Source organism: Myxine glutinosa, chromosome 10, assembly GCF_964187855.1.
Source record: "Myxine glutinosa chromosome 10, kmMyxGlut1.1, whole genome shotgun sequence".
Classification (NCBI taxonomy): domain Eukaryota; kingdom Metazoa; phylum Chordata; class Myxini; order Myxiniformes; family Myxinidae; genus Myxine; species Myxine glutinosa.
The window spans coordinates 64,275,998-64,291,580 of NC_136270.1; the positions used below are offsets into that span (position 1 = coordinate 64,275,998).

Consider the following 15,583-nt stretch of genomic DNA (forward strand, 5'->3'; position numbering starts at 1 on the left):
AGACAATAATTTTGAGGGGTTAGACAACGGGATAAAAGAAGTGAAAAATGGGTTAATGGGGGTAGAAAATAGAATGGCCGCTCAAGAGAATCAAATGGAAGGGATGCAAAAAGGGTTAGAGGGGTTAGAAAACAGTATGGAAGGCAAATTGAGGGACATGAGGGACCAAGCGGAAAGGGAAGTTAACCAAATGGGGCAGCAGATAGAGGGGGTCAGAATGGGGGTAGAAGCCAAACTGGATGCTCACAGGGAGGAAATGGAGCAGATGAGGGTGGCATCTGGGCAGGAGATGCAAGTGATGGGAGAGGAGATCAGAAGAGGAGTGAGTGAGGAGGTCGGAGGAGTGCGCGAGGAGGTGAGGCACTGTAAGGAGCACATGGAGAAGGAGGTGAGAAAGGGGACTGTAAAATTGCAAGGGGGCATAGAGGACCTGACGCAGGAGGTGGAGCAGCTGACGGTGGGACAGACGGAGTTAGTGGAGCAGGTTCAAAGGAACACTGCGGTATTAGGAGGTTTAAAAGCGACACAAAACGACATAAAAAACGACCTGATAGCGACAAAGAGGGAATGTCAGATGGTACGTGAGGGACTGACAACGAGGTTGGACGAGGTGATAGAGGTAATGGAGACGAAGGACCGGCAGGTGAGGACGCACTTGGAAACGGTCAAGGTAGCCTTAGAGGATGAGCTTGAGGAGACGTACCGGGGAATAAAAGAGGTGAAGCACAAATTAGAAGAAGTGGAAGAAGGGATGAGCGAAATTAAGAAGCGACGGAGAGGGGATAAGAAAGAGATAAAAGAGGAGATAAAAGAATTGGTCCAAAGTCTGTGTTTGGATCGTGATGTGCTCGTTAACCGGATGAGGGATTCGCAGGTGATGGAGGAGAAGCGAAGAGGAAGAGGACCCGGTGTAAGTGGTGACCAATATGGTCGTGCGTATGATGCGCCAGGTGATTTAAGAGGCTTGGGGGTCGAGATAGACCCGGGTGTTCGTGAGAGGCCGTTGGTGAAGTGTGTGACAGGTCTGGTGTGCGAAAGAGGAGGTGTGCGAGAAAGTCCGACTCTGGGGTGTGTGAGGAAAAAGTGCACGCCGAGGAGTGAGTGTGCTGGCGAGAGTGAGTCGGTCGTAGCGCGTGTGCGAGGAAGCACGTGGAAGCGCGGTGTGGTGAGTGTTACAGAGGGTGTGACGGGAGAGTGTGCGCAAGAGTATGCGCGAGAAAGGTGTGTGACGGACAGGTGCATGAGGAAAGAGTGCGCTGTCAGAAGTAAGGAAGAGTGTCCACTTGTGGTGAGTGTTACAGAGGGTGTAACGGGAGAGTGTGCGCGAGAAAGGTGTGTGACGGACAGGTGCATGAGGAAAGAGTGCGCTGTCAAGAGTAAGGGTGAGTGCGCTGTCAAGAATGGAGGTGAGAGTAGTGAGAGTGACAAGGAGAGTGAGTTGGTTGTGACAGGTGAGCGAGGATGTACACCTGGGATGGAAGGATGCACACCTGGAATGGTAGAGCGTGAGTGGGAATGCACGCTGGAGTTGGTGGTGAGGCACATGGTTGGGTGTGCGAATGAGGGCACACCTGTGATTGTCACAGAGGAGGTGACCGAGGAGGGGGCGCGAAGCGGTGTATTGGTGAGGTGTGCGAGCAACGAATGTGTGCCAAAGTGTTCGGTGGTCAGGTGTGTGACCAAGGCTGTGAGTGGAATGGGTGTACCTGGGTGTGTAAGGAAGGGTACGAGGAGCATGGGCACAGCTGGACGTGTGAGCAAGGAACGGGCTGCGGGGTGTAAGCGTCCAGGTGAAGCATCGACGTTACACGGGTTAGAGGTTAGAGCGACTTTTAGCCGAAGCAGGCCCTCGGTGCGTGCCGGGCCTCGCTTTGAACGGCCGCGTCCAGGCTCCACTAGGCGGAGCTGGCAGCCCGATAGGAAGGGTCGTTATGGCGACCGCGTTTTGTTGAGACGTGCCGGCAGGTCGAGATCTGGACATTGGATGGCTCCACGCCGAGGTGGTGCGTGGGATCTCGGGCCGGGTAAGCCCCCGCCCCTGCCCCGAATGCGGGACGCATCCAGCCGCCAGCACAAAAGAATTCGCATTCATGGCTTGGCTGTACGAAGCCGGGCTGTAGATGTGAATTGGCGCACCGAGAGTACCTAATAAGTAGACGGGTGATGGTGATAGTGATAGTAGTGATTTGATACAAAATTTAGAAAAGTGAATAGAATTGGCACTAAATGGAAAATTTTTGATTGTTGGATTTGGACGAGCAAAATTGATAGTGAAAGACCCCCGATGTGGTGGGATGGCAAATCCACCATCCTTCCCATGTGGGGGGCAAAGGAGCAATAGTTTATGGGGTGTATGGCAGTGAAAACTAGCCCGGGTGGGTTAGGTTATATTGATAGGGATCTAGAGAAGATGACCTTAGGTAACGTTAAGTTTAGTTAGTGACTGATACCTGTAGTAGGGACGCAGGTAGATTAGTATGGATGATAATGACGAGGGAGCGCAATAGTTTAAAGGGACGACTGGGAAGCGCAAGTTTCAGAAGGGAGTAGTTAGCTGAGATGATGCCGCGTGTGTGTGAGGATTGAACAGGTGTGATTGCACAGGTGTGCAACTGGACAGGTGTGTGGAGCAGTGTGTGAGTAGTGAGTGTGTGGATCAGCGCGAATGCGCTTGGGGAGAGAAGGGTGCAGGTGGCACCAGGTGTGAGAGCACAGGTGTGCAAATACAGGTGTGTGGAGAGAGTTGGAGTAAGTGGTACGGAGTGGTGTGCATGGTGCGAAGGTGTGGATGGGGGAAGAGTGGACCCCTTTCACGAGTACCCGGGGCGGGTAGTGTAAGTGTTAGGTAGAGGCTACAGGTAAATTGTGGTTGGATATTGGCATCTGTGGTGCGGTTGCAGAATGGTGTTGTGGATGGGTGCATTAGTGTTGTGGAAATGGCTGGGCGTGTAGCCTGTTAGTGTGTGTAGTTGGTTGGGCACTCCACCACTGTGAGGATGTCGGCCAGGTGAGGCCGCAGGTGGGCTCTGGGAGCCGGTAGAGTTGTGGATGGGGCCCGAGGATCCGGAGGATGGACCCGGGTAGCCCAGTGCCAGAGAGGGCACCGAGTGGGGAGAGTGCCAGAGGGCCTTCCCCAGGTAGTTAGGTTAGGGTAAGGAGCAGGTAAGCTCGGAGGCAACCGCAGTGGTGGAGGTGTGCAGGTGGGTAGACCCACTGGGAGAGGTACACGCCGCAGCCCAGAAATTGTGCGAGGGCACCGGGAGATGAATCGGGGGAGTGAGACCCCAAATTGAAAAGCACCACAGTTTGGCCAATGGGAATTGGTTTTTAGAACCCATAGTGTAAGAGGGCCAATGGTTTGGCCGGAGAGAGACCCCGGGTAGTGTAAAGTTGTTAAAGTCATTTAGGAAATAGTTAGGATTAATGAACCTGTCGCACCATACGCAGCCACTTACCTGTGGTGATGATGATGACTCCACACCTGTGTTTTCTTTGTTTGTGTTGCAGAAATGAGAATTGCTGTTGGATTTGTGAGACGCATCACGACGTGGATGAGACATTGGGGTGATTCCATCTCTCCCTCCCTAGGAGGGACTGATGATGAATTGGTGATGGCAAATTTTGATGTTGAGTTGGAGATGGCAAATTTTGATGAGAGTTGAAAATGGCAAATTTGATTGGTTAGGAGGGAGAGAAGACGAATTTGGTTTATGGGAGGAACGGGGAAGACAGTAGGGATGTTTGTTGATTTGTAAAGTAGATGTTTATGGGTAGTGTTGTGTTTTGTGGATACAGTAAGGGGTAAGGGAGGGGCCATGTAGGTTACCTGGTGGGGGGGGGGGGGGGCGTACGATAGGAACGTACCTGTCTCACCTGGTTCCCATGTGCCCCCAGTGTGCATCACCTTACATTGCGTGCACTTTTGCGCCCTTACCACCTTACTCACTTGTCTGCTTCTTTTGTCTCCCACCTCCGAGGATCTGGCTTTGGGGTAGAGAGAGGAGAGAGAGGTGCTGGCTGCGCAGTTGTGGGCCTGCACTTTCGCTGTTTGCTGCCGGGATCGATACACCATATGGACCGCAATGTTTGTGGCCACCCACAATGGACCGCAGTTCGTTTGCGGCCAAGCACCACCCGGGGATGGACCTATGGGTCAACGTGGCACCTATGCCATAAAGGTGAACCACTGTTAATTAACACCACTGAAGGCCACACGAAGAGCAAGAGACACCTGCAGGGTTAGGGGTTGTCGAATTTATTTTTATTCCAATGAACAATGGTGACTGCACCGATTGGTGGTGGGGTGGTGCTGTTGATGCTCGGGAAGGGTGCTCTGCACGTTATTAAAGGCCGTCGGCCACAGAGCACTCGTGGGTTGGTGTATCGATGTTGGCAAGCGCGCTCTCTCTATGCATAACATCTGCATGTGTTCCTCCAAAAACAGGTCCTGGATCGTAGTGTAAATAGCAGCGTAGTCTTGTAAATAATGCTCCCTACCGGCTGTATGTTTAGTTTGAGGATTCTTTCCGGATTCGGTTATCCTGTGGGTGTGTTTCTGTGAGGAGAAGGGTGCAACGTCGCAGGGGGACATATTTACTCATTTGTGAATATCTGTAAAACTGTCGCACTCAGGGTAGAGTTAATAGTAGAGGGAACTACATTGCGTGCCACACTAAAGTAGGTAACAATTTATCGGGTCGGGACGCCCCGAGGGTAGAGAAGGGTGCAATGTTGCGAATATGGAATTTGGCCTCCATATCCGCTTGTAAATATTCCCCTATTTTCTCCAATACTCCCCAACTTTCCCCAATCCCCCATTCCCTAGTCCCATTGCATGTAAATAACAATCAGTAGAGCCGACCTTCCCCTTATTCCCCCATTAAATGTCGTGCCCAGGTCCACCGCACCACACGTAGACAACTTTCGGACATCTTCCTAGTTATTCTTAGTCTATGTCAGTTAAGGCCTCGTCTCCATTAATTATGACTCTTCGTTGCACCAGAATGTGATTATATGGCATCAGTAGTGAGTTTGGGACCTTTCCCATACCTCCTCCCATCTTCTTCCCCAAACAACAACAATAACAACAACTACAACAACAATTACAACTACAACTACGACTACAACAACAGAGGGGCGGGGAGTGTGCGTCCTCACACCGGCTCGGTTACCCGCCATGACCATGCGCTCCACGGCGTTACCCCGAAGGGGCTGGCTGTCAGCTCCTCGTCAGGGGCGGAGCCAGTAACCCCCCCACGCACCCAATGAGAAGCAACGTGCCGATTCCATCTGGGGCGGAGCTAACGAGCCGAGGGCGTGTCACTCCCCGCCGGATATACGCGGCCCCGCGCCGGATGTGACGTCAGATGCGCCTCAGCTTGGAGAGAGAAGCCACCGCCACCCCCAGCGCGACGATACCTCCCCGCATCTTTGGACCGGACCGGACCGTACTGTACCCTGCCCCGAGCCCAGGAGGACCTGGAGCCATCGATACCCGCTTTCCTGCCATCAACCCCCGTGTGAGTCAGCCGTTGTCCCGTTTGTCTGTCGTCTGTCCGGGGTTAATATAAGAGTGTGTCTAAGTGCCTGTCTTTCTGTGATTATACCTCTAGCCCCTGTAATCTGACCTTTCCGTACGAATATAATCTCCTCCGGAGGTCTTGAGAATTGAAACATTGGTGTCGTATTGTGTTATTGTAATCCAGCCGGGTGTCTTCTTTTTCTTATTGAGCCAGCATCGCGCGACTAGTCAACGTTCGGGCACAATCGGGTAACTTGTGCAGACGTGGTCATACCATAAAACCGCTCGGTAAATAACATCCAAGCCACGTCTGTAACAATATGTTGCCCAAGGGTAACCAAGTATGGTTTCAAGTAAGGTTTCAAGTATGTTGCCCAAGTATGGTTTCTATCAGGGTAGCATATCTGGGAGAGGGGGTTGAAGGTAGGGGGACGACCCCAATTATATCTATGCAAATGTTTATCATATAGTGCCACGTATAGTGCCACCGTACCATCGTATCGTATAGTGATACAGGTGGTATCAGGTATTACAAATCTTTTTCTTTTTTTAAGGGTTAAACACCATTACGGTGATGATGAAATCTGAGTGAGAATAATTCGAAATTTTCAAAATGTTTAATTTCACTCATTTTAAGTGGAGGTTCAAACCAAAGCCAACAAAATGAGCTTCGTAGCGAAGTGGACGCGATTTCCTTTTTCTACCGCTATATGTAAGTACTGCAAGGATGGCTGATGAAGATCAGTCGTAGGATAGCGTAGAGGTATGCATGCTCGACTCTAAACTGTCTCACCTGGGTTTGAATCTCAGCCCAGCTATAAACTGCCATCTGGGTAATTCACATGTACGCGAGGCATCAATGTGTGCACTCTTTCTAAATGCTGAGCGTCAAACAAGGAAGCAGCACATACCATTTTAATTCGGACTGTTGTTATAACTCGGACGGCGTTCACAAAGACCTCCCAGAAACGGAGTAGATGCTCTGACCTTTACTCTACCGAAGCCTTATAACATTAATTTACTGATTTTGTGTAAAGGAACATTTTCACGAAGCAATTGGCCTACACCAAGGGCTATCTCATCCAGCTGGTACAGTGCAATGGTTGCTGAAATCAGTCCAAAGGAAGAAGACAATGTTAAGGTGATCTGTATACCAAAGGACAGTACCAATCCATGGTGAAATGGGGCTGTCAGGGTGGCCTCGAAGTACGTACACTCGCCTCTAAGCTGTCTAGCCTGGTGTTTCACAGGCACGGTGATTCATCAATGTGTTCCGTCCTTCAGATGGACAACTGGGAGTCCCATCTGCCTGCGTTCGTTGATGGACGTTAAAGATCCCACAGAGCCCTAAGCGAAGAGTAGGCAAAATATTGCCAGAATCCTGGCCAAATTACATATTCCTGCCCTAACCATTGTTGTATGTCAGGCTTGGCCAGCCGGTTCGTGAAAGGCTTGAGCCAAACCTCCCCTGGCCAAATGCGCGAGAACGTAGAAATAATTGTAGCCCTTAAGAAGAAAAAGTTGGCTGATGAAGATGATGTTATCTGACTTCCAAGCAGATGGAAGATATCCTCAGGTAAATGATAGGGTGAAAATCCATAAGCAACGTGCTGGGTAAAAATGCCGAGTACGGTATCCTTACTATAATTATTCATGGACCGGTATGTGTGTGCGTCATGCTACTCCTCCTACAGTTCTGGGCCGATTACATGCAAAATTTCTACACAGGATCAGCATGTCCCCAATTAGTGCATGTGTTTTTATATTTGCCGATGGTCTTCGGGGGGAGGGGGGAGGGGAAGCTGAGGGGCTGAGGTGGTGGGGAGGGGAGGGGGAGAGGGAAAGGAGGATAGGGAACGCAAATTTTCTATGTAAATAATTATATCGTGGAGCGCCGCCTCCAGATGGGAGAGGGTATTACAAGTTCACACCCTTTAAAGTTCAGTATTCCTGTCCTGTGTTTTGAATTACAAGTAGTAGGCATGTTTTTGCTTCATGCATGTAACCCGGGTTATTGTTTTTATTTTTGGGTGTGATTGATGCAGCTGTCAGTTACCTGTACACCACCCAATAAAGGTATGTGTCAAAAGAATGTGTTGCACAGTTTGGACAAGATCGCCTGTTCGGCAGGTAATCTGCTAGTATTTATAAATATGGAAATAGATCAAGGTATATAAAGATCAAGATCAAGATATATGATAGATCAATGAAGGTATAGCTTCAGAGTATATGCTCCAAAATTGAGTGACAGTTAAACCTCAGAAACCAACACTGAAAATTACCTCTGTGCCAGCGTATTCGCCGTCGATCGTCGAGTCAATGTGCCAGTCGTATTCCCATGCCCAGTGGACGGAAGGAAGCTTGATTTCTGGAATTTGACGCAACTTTAGCCCGTTCTTCGAACTCCATGCCCAGCGATCACTGGGTAGCAGCCTTGCACAGAATCCATTCTTTGGGTTCCAGCGCTACACTCCACACATAGGAATGAACAAGTGGAAATTACAGCTTGCATTTCACATCAAATTAAAATAATCATACTCTATATTCTGACAGAGAAAAATGCCATAGTGTAGGTATTGTGTTTAAACAAGTGCCATTATTGTGTAACTTTCTGCATCTCAGGCTTATCAAATTACACACATGTACAGCACCAACTACAACTCGGAGAACAAGCACCGAATTATCAAGAGTTATCAATTATTTAATTTAATAATATTAATTTAATAATAATATTAATAATATTAATTTAATATTTAATTTAATAATATTAATTTAATAGTTAGTTATCAATTATTATCAATTTATCAAACTATGGCAATTTTTTAATCGTTCACCCATAAGCATGTTATTGTTACTCCTCTGGGACAGAACGTTCCCATGTGACATCCATTGAGTCATTCATTTTGCTGCACCCAATAGTGCAAGTATTGTCATCACACTGCATCACGTTAAAAAAAAATAATAAAAAAGCCACCTTTAGAGGCCATTTTTCCCCGCAAGCGGGGGTTGGCCTTTTTCGGGAACTGTGGTTATTGTTGTTTTTCGGTCCCCTTTTTGAAGCAATGTTTTACGGCCGGATGCCCTTCCTGACGCCAACCCTTTTTGCCGCCTTTAACGACAAACAGGGAATTACCAGTCAACTGGTACTCAATTTGCCGACCTCGGAAGGATGACAGGCTGAGTCAACCCCCCTGGCGTTAATTCAGCGATTGACCGGGATTCGAACCCAGGATCCTAGGATCCTAAGCCGGCACCCTAGCCGCTAGCCCAACACCAGGGACAGTTTGCGAGATCAAATTTACTTTAGGATCAAAAAGTCTTTCTTTGATGATCGAGGGGCGAGGGGAGGCATCAAGTCATGAGGGGAAGAGCAAGCATAGAACATAGAATGTGCCGGAGGGATGGAAGATCACAATTCACCACAAGTTGTTCAGGTGAGTTGGATACAAACTGTCTCTCTGGTCAACAGGACTCAATCCCTTTAACCAATATCACATCACCATTTTTGTGTTTCGTGACGGCTGTTGTTCAGGCCACCTATAAACATATTTAATGGTGAACCTAAATATGGCACAAGGGCAACGGGTGATCAAAATCCTCGATAGGCCTCAAACGATGGAAGACAAAAATGACCAGGGATTATAAGGGAAGAACCATGCCTCAATATTGATATCGCAGGGTTCGATAGAGGAGAATTCGACAGAGCGAACAAGCAGAATAACATCTTCAAAGGCACTCAATTTCACAGGTAGGTAGGCCCTCATCAGCAACACATGCGACCACATCTGCTGTGCCAGATTTGGTCTCACAAGTCACCTGAGAGCTTATTCAAAGGACAATGATGGATGTTGCTGTTATATTTACAGTAAACGATGATAATTGTCATGTAGAAAAGATAAAAATAAAAATCAGCAACGTTTTATGAAGAATGGGTCTTTGTTCGTAACTCCCCATGTCCAGCTCTTTCCAGCTTTCTTGTTTTCCTTCCTGAGAGCTTGCTTCTTCATCCATATTGTCCACCCTCTGTGTCCTCCACTGGTATTCATTCTTCCTTGCATCCCTTATCTTTGAAGCCTCTCTCCATTTTATCCTTCAACCCCACTGTTGTGTGTTTCCTCCTCCCCCCCCCATCTTCTGCTGTTCGTCTTGTTCTGTTGCGTCCAGATCGGTTCTATGTTCTAGCTCCTCCACGAGCCTAAGCTTGTGAATGCAAAACAATGATTAAAGTTTGTACAACACAAATTTGTTTTGGTATAGTTTAATTGTAATATATGAGTTTTAAAACTATAATGCGTCACATGGCCTTTAAAGGGCTAAATTGTCAAAGTCTCCACCTGATTCCTGCAAGGCTCAGATAAGCAGAAACTCTGAAGGTACCAAGCAAGCATGGTGTGAACTTGCTCGTGGAGAAAGGGCCTTGGTTACAAATGTTTGCAATGAGGAATGCGCTCATTGAACCTAAAGTAAAGGCATCATTAAACAATTTGCATACCTGGTTTTCATAGGTTTCCTCAATATTTCTAATGGGAATATCACTGGAATGAACGAAAATGTAGACTTGATGATCGTATCCAACACCCCAGACACTGCCTTGTCCCGCGGAGAGTCGTTTCAACTGCAGGTTGCCAGTTCCAGCATAATTGTCTCGCAGTTGCCACCCTGCGGTGGATCTAGAATGGGTGCTGAGTGAGTAGGCGCAGCCATAACTATCCACCATCCATAGCTCATTACTTGCCATGAGCTACACGTGACACGACCTGCCTGTAACAAAACAGACGCAATGAATGAAAAATATGGCAAGGGTTCCAGTAATGCCGGCTCGCACATTCCGATTCACGACAGGAATCTAACCTCCACCGTAACCTTAATAATATGTTTTTCAACCAAGTCACAAATCGCTGAACTGAGACTATCGTTTTGTTAAATCAAAACAATTTAATTGCACATTAAAACTTACGACATGACTTAATTATATATCAATCAATCGAATACCTGTGGCACGATGACTTTAAGGGTACACCTGCCTGTGTGAGAAATCTTCTTCATAGTGTTTAAAAGGTACTGAGTCCCAAATGGACATGCAGTCCTCGACCCCTGATGGAGTCCTCTTCCTCAATGCCGATGTGTCCAACATGCTTGTGTCAGGGATGACCAGATGGGTAGTTGTGAGGGTTCAGTGCATTATTTGACCTCTACAAAGTTTCTAGTGTACAGATGGTCTGTATATGACAGCCTTTGCAAATTGGTAGCTTTTTGCTTTTTTGTATATACAATCGAAGCTCGTGGAAGAGCTAGTACACTGAACGGATCAGGAGGGCGAAACAGGGAGTGCTAAACAGATCAGGAGAATTCAAGTAACAGGACACAAAAGGAATACGGTAGTAGAGAGAGAGTGGGGGACACCAGCAGCAGAGTAGAAGGCCAATATAGAGGGAGACTGGGGCAAACAAAGGGTGTGAGGAGCAATGGGGGTAGAAGAGGATGCATAGAGGAGCCAACACGGATACAGAAGGAAACTCCAAGGAGGAAAACCTGGAAATATGGATGGAAGAGGGATTGGGGTGGGGGGTTCATTGACTAAATTAATGTTAGATAATGTTTACATTCACAAATTTGGGAAGCAAAAGAAGAATATCTTCACTGGTATTAATTAAATTAAAATTTTGAAATGGAAAATGAAAAAAAAAATGTTAAATGTAAAAAAAACAAACAAAAAAAACACCTAATTTGTTCATGAGAAATGCCAAATAGATTAATATATGGCTTGAGGTATCGTAAAACTTAAGAAAACTTTTAAGGAGCATAAAACAATATTTTATTAAAGGAGTCAAGGTTATCATGAACAACAATGGAAGATATCACAAAATCTTCCAACCAAAATTTTACAGACTGTAAAAACAACATTCCGGAAATAGGAAGTTCCTCCTCCACTGAGAGTTTTTCCAGTCCCTCAATGTTATCCCAACCCACGGTTGTACAAATATATGCATTAACAGACAACTTCTGGTAGATTGTAACACTTTCATTTGTTTGAGCTGCCAGTTTCTGCAAACAAAGGGCAGTATCGACCTCTTTTTTTTATTTTCTTTTTTGACACAGAATCGAGGCTCGTGTAAAAGCTAACACATTGAACATGAAAACAAGCACAGACACATAAAACATACAATGAAGGGAGCGGGAGACAAGGGGGGGTAGGGGTGGGGGGGGGAGGGAAGCACACAAGCACAACAACAGTAGAGAACAAGGACGTCGGAAGATCTGTGGAAGGGGGAGGACTGGGAAGGAGGGAGGAGAACACGGTATAAAAGCAAATGAACACTACTAGGAATTTCACTTCTAGGAATTTCAGGAAAGAAGTTGGGGATTGAAATATGCGGATTTGGGGTGTTTTAAAGGGGGTAGAAAAGTTAAAGGTTTTGGATGGGCGAAGACATGAGATGGTGGTGAACAGCTGTTTTAAAGACCCGGAGGGAGGAGAGGGATTGAGGAGAGTGTGGAAGTTTGTTCCAGAGGCGAGAGTAAAGAGGAATGAAGGAGTGAAGGTGAGCAGAGAGTCTTGATTTTGGCAGTTTCACCAGAAGAGGGTTGCTGGCAGATGTTGTGCGTCCTGCAGGAATATTTTGGGGACAGAGCACAGATAGAGCTGGGGGAGCAAGGCCGGAGAGGAGTCAGTAGAAGACAGAAAGACCACCAACCTGCCTGCAGTGAGAGAGTGAAAGGCCCTCAGAGTTAGCTTCATCATGGGAGATTCCAATGATTCTGAAAGCTTTGGTTTCAACTGCATGAAACCCAGGTAGGTGTGAGGCAGGAGCACCAGCCCAGAGGGGAGAGAAGTATTCCATTGAGCTGCGGATGAAAGCTTTGTATGTGGTGAGGAGCTCAGAAGTGCCCAGAAACGACTTAGCACGATGGAGGATGCCCAGTCGGCGACTCGCTTTGGAGGCCAGCTTGGAAATGTGATCCCAGGAAAGATCATGGCAGATAGTGAGACCAAAAAGCTTGAGTGACAGAACTTCTTCAAGAGGATTGTTCAGAAAGTAGATGGGAGGGTTATCCAGGCAGTCTTTTCGAAGAGACAAAATGAGAGTGTGAGATTTGTCAGGATTGAAAGACATGTTCCACTTGTTTGACCAGTTTGTAATTTTGTCCAGTTCTGCAGAGAGTGAAGAGGCTGCTGCCTGCCGATCTGATGGTTGGGATATTGAGCGGCAGAGAGTGGAGTCATCAGAAAAGAGATAGAGAGTATTTTCCAGAGAGTCGGAGAGATCATTAATGAAGACCAGAAAAAGCACAAGGCCCAGAGCACTGCCTTGAGGAACTCCAGCCTGAACAGGAAGGGGAGAAGATAAAATTCCATTCAGGGCCACACATTGACTGCGACCAGAAAGGAAGTCTTGCAAGCCATGCGTGGAAGTTTCCATGGATACCATACGAGGAGAGTTTGATGAGCAGGGTGGGGTGCCAGACCGTATCGAAGGCACAAGATATGTCAAGGAAGATAGCTCTGATTTCCTGTTTAGCATCGAGGGCCTCCATCCATTGTTGAGACAGCAGAAGCAACATGTCCAGAGTAGAATGACCTGGTCTGAATCCAAATTGATGATCCGAGATCAAGCCATTGGAGAAGAGGAAGGATTTGATGTCAGAAGTGATGATCGATTCCATGACCTTGCTGATTATTGGAAGCAGGCTAATTGGTCTGTAGTTGCAAGGATCTGTTTTTGCACCTTTCTTGTGCAAAGCGGTAATGTTTGCTGATTTACAAACTGATGGCAAATGGCATTGAGCAAAAGAGAGGGTGAAGAGAACAGAGAGAAGGTGTGAAAGAGCGGCAGAGCAGGATTTTAGGACCTGTGGGCTGATGCCGTCTGGTCCAGTTGCAGAATCAGAGTCGAGGTTTGACAAGGCCTTGTCACCTGAGGCTTCCCCCATCGAAGTTTGTTCACTTAAGTTCCTTACTTCGCGGTTTTGCTTGGTTCTTAGATTTTTCCCTTCTCCCCCGAACATTTACTTTGTCTAACATTTTAAATCCCCCCCCCCCCCCCCCAAAAAGAAAAAAAAAGAAAAGAAAAAAACATTTTTTCATTGTGTGCTATGTGTGCTTTCTCCACGTGTGCTGTTGTCTCATCATGTGCTTCTGTCCACATGCGCTGTCTCGCCCCGCCTCCATTACCTCCTTGCCTTCCACCTTTTGCCCTGTTCACATGACTCGTGGTTGTCCCTCGAGGCCAGGGGTTCTTAACCTGTGGTCCATGGACCCCTTTGGGGTCCGTGGATGGGCTTCAGGGGGCCCGTGAACCAGGCGCAAAAAAATTATTTTAAATTTTTTTTGCTAGCTTTTTATTAAAAGTTTTATTTTTTGTCTATGTACAGGATGTTATGTACATATTCTTGCTTACTGAAGACGAGAAGATCTGTAAGGTAGGTTGAAATGGGATGATACTGAGTGTACAGTCAGGTAACATACAGTCGTCATCGTCCTCAAGTTGTGACTTCTAGAATAGTTCCCGTCGATAGAAATTGAAGAAAATATACCCTGCCCCAGATTTATTGCGCTGGCCGCTAGACCTCGTGTTTACAGTTTGGTATCGTCGTTTGCACGACCGCCACCCAGTGCCACTCCATAATTAAGCGAGCTGTGGGAGCTCTGATTCTGTTTGCAACCACATATCTTTGCGAGTCAGGATTTTCAGCACTTGTTACCATCAAAACGAAAAGTAGAAATCGATTGGATGTCAAACATGACATGCGTGTTGCCTTGTTAAAGACCACTCCCAAATTTCATCTTCTTATTGAAGCCAAACAACAACAGCCTTCTCACTGAAATGTACTTTGGAGCAGAATTGAAGTTAATTTTTTTGTTTAATTTGCACAATTTGGATATATTTCATTTTATTCAGGGAATGGTCATTGATGTTTGCATGAAAAAAGTGAGATATATTCTTTGTAAAGATTGTTTTTTTATTCGGATTATGACGGTATGTGAAGGAAAAAATTTTCCTATGCAATAAAATTTATTCATTGTATGCAAAATTTTGTGTTTATGTGCTTATGTGCATTTTTCTGGGGAGGGGTCCGTAGCTTTCACCAGATTCTCAAAGGGGTCCATGACTCAAAAAAGGTTAAAAAAAAAAAACCCTGCTCTAGGCCCTCTCCCCATTGGTGTTTTGTGAATAAAAGATTGTTCTTCACGGTTCTGTTTAAATATGTTTATACTTGCCCCTGCAGTGTTTTATTCAGTGGTATATTATAACATGCTGTTTTTCTTCCTATTTAAAAGGCTCTTTTCAATTTCCTCTTCAAGTCATTCCACTTCAAAAAAAAATTCAATCTCTCATAATTCTTCCTCACTACATGCTCTAAATTCTCATTCATTCCACCCCTCCTCCATCGTTCTTAAACGGATCTCCAACTTGAAAATCACAACAAACCCAATTTGTTATCAATGTTCGTCTTTCATTAATGAATCGTCTTGGCCTCGTCCTCGTCCCCTTCGCTCCTGCCCGGCATGGCTCTAAGGTACTCCGCCGCAAGGCTTCTTCTGCTCAACACTCACTCCACCCCATCATGCATCTCTGCAATTAAATACCACGGACTCCTGCAACGACCCAGCTACATTCATAGAGGCTCCGGTCGCAAGTTTGTTTACTTACAAACAGGTCACTCCATTCCCGTACTCTGGTCAGCTCAGCGCACTCCCACTCATCGACTACGTCATCACAGCAATGCACACGATCGCGCCTCCTGTCTGCAAACCCTGGCCAAAATCACCTGAGTTCATCCCCACCGTACAAAGCAACATGAAGCTCACTGTTTAATACCCGGTCCCTCAACAACAAAAGCCACATCCTGAACGACTACATTCTGGACAATAAACTGGACTTTCTCTGTCTCACTGAAACCTGGCAACAACCTCTGGACTACTTCTCACTCAACCTCACTCCACCCAATGGATATTCATACATCAATAAACCACGCTCGGAGGGCCGAGGTGGTGGAATTGCCGTAATTCAACGACAGGACATCAAGACCAGCCTCATCTCCATCTCATCTACTCCATCA

The 15,583-nt window shown here is 46.6% G+C and overlaps 1 protein-coding gene across 2 annotated transcripts in view; it reads right to left on the bottom strand.

The window, feature by feature from the left end:
• TECPR1 (tectonin beta-propeller repeat containing 1) overlaps nucleotides 1–15,583 on the bottom strand; it is an 83,607-nt gene that overhangs the window by 57,494 nt on the left and 10,530 nt on the right. For both annotated transcript variants that reach the window (XM_068126843.2, XM_068126844.2), the window contains exons 2-3: nucleotides 10,014–10,282; nucleotides 7,804–7,986 (exon numbers count right to left, since the gene is read on the bottom strand). In XM_068126843.2, coding sequence (XP_067982944.2) covers nucleotides 7,804–7,986; nucleotides 10,014–10,259 — 429 coding nt within the window. In that variant the 5' untranslated portion in view covers nucleotides 10,260–10,282. The remainder of the gene's footprint in view (nucleotides 1–7,803; nucleotides 7,987–10,013; nucleotides 10,283–15,583) is intronic.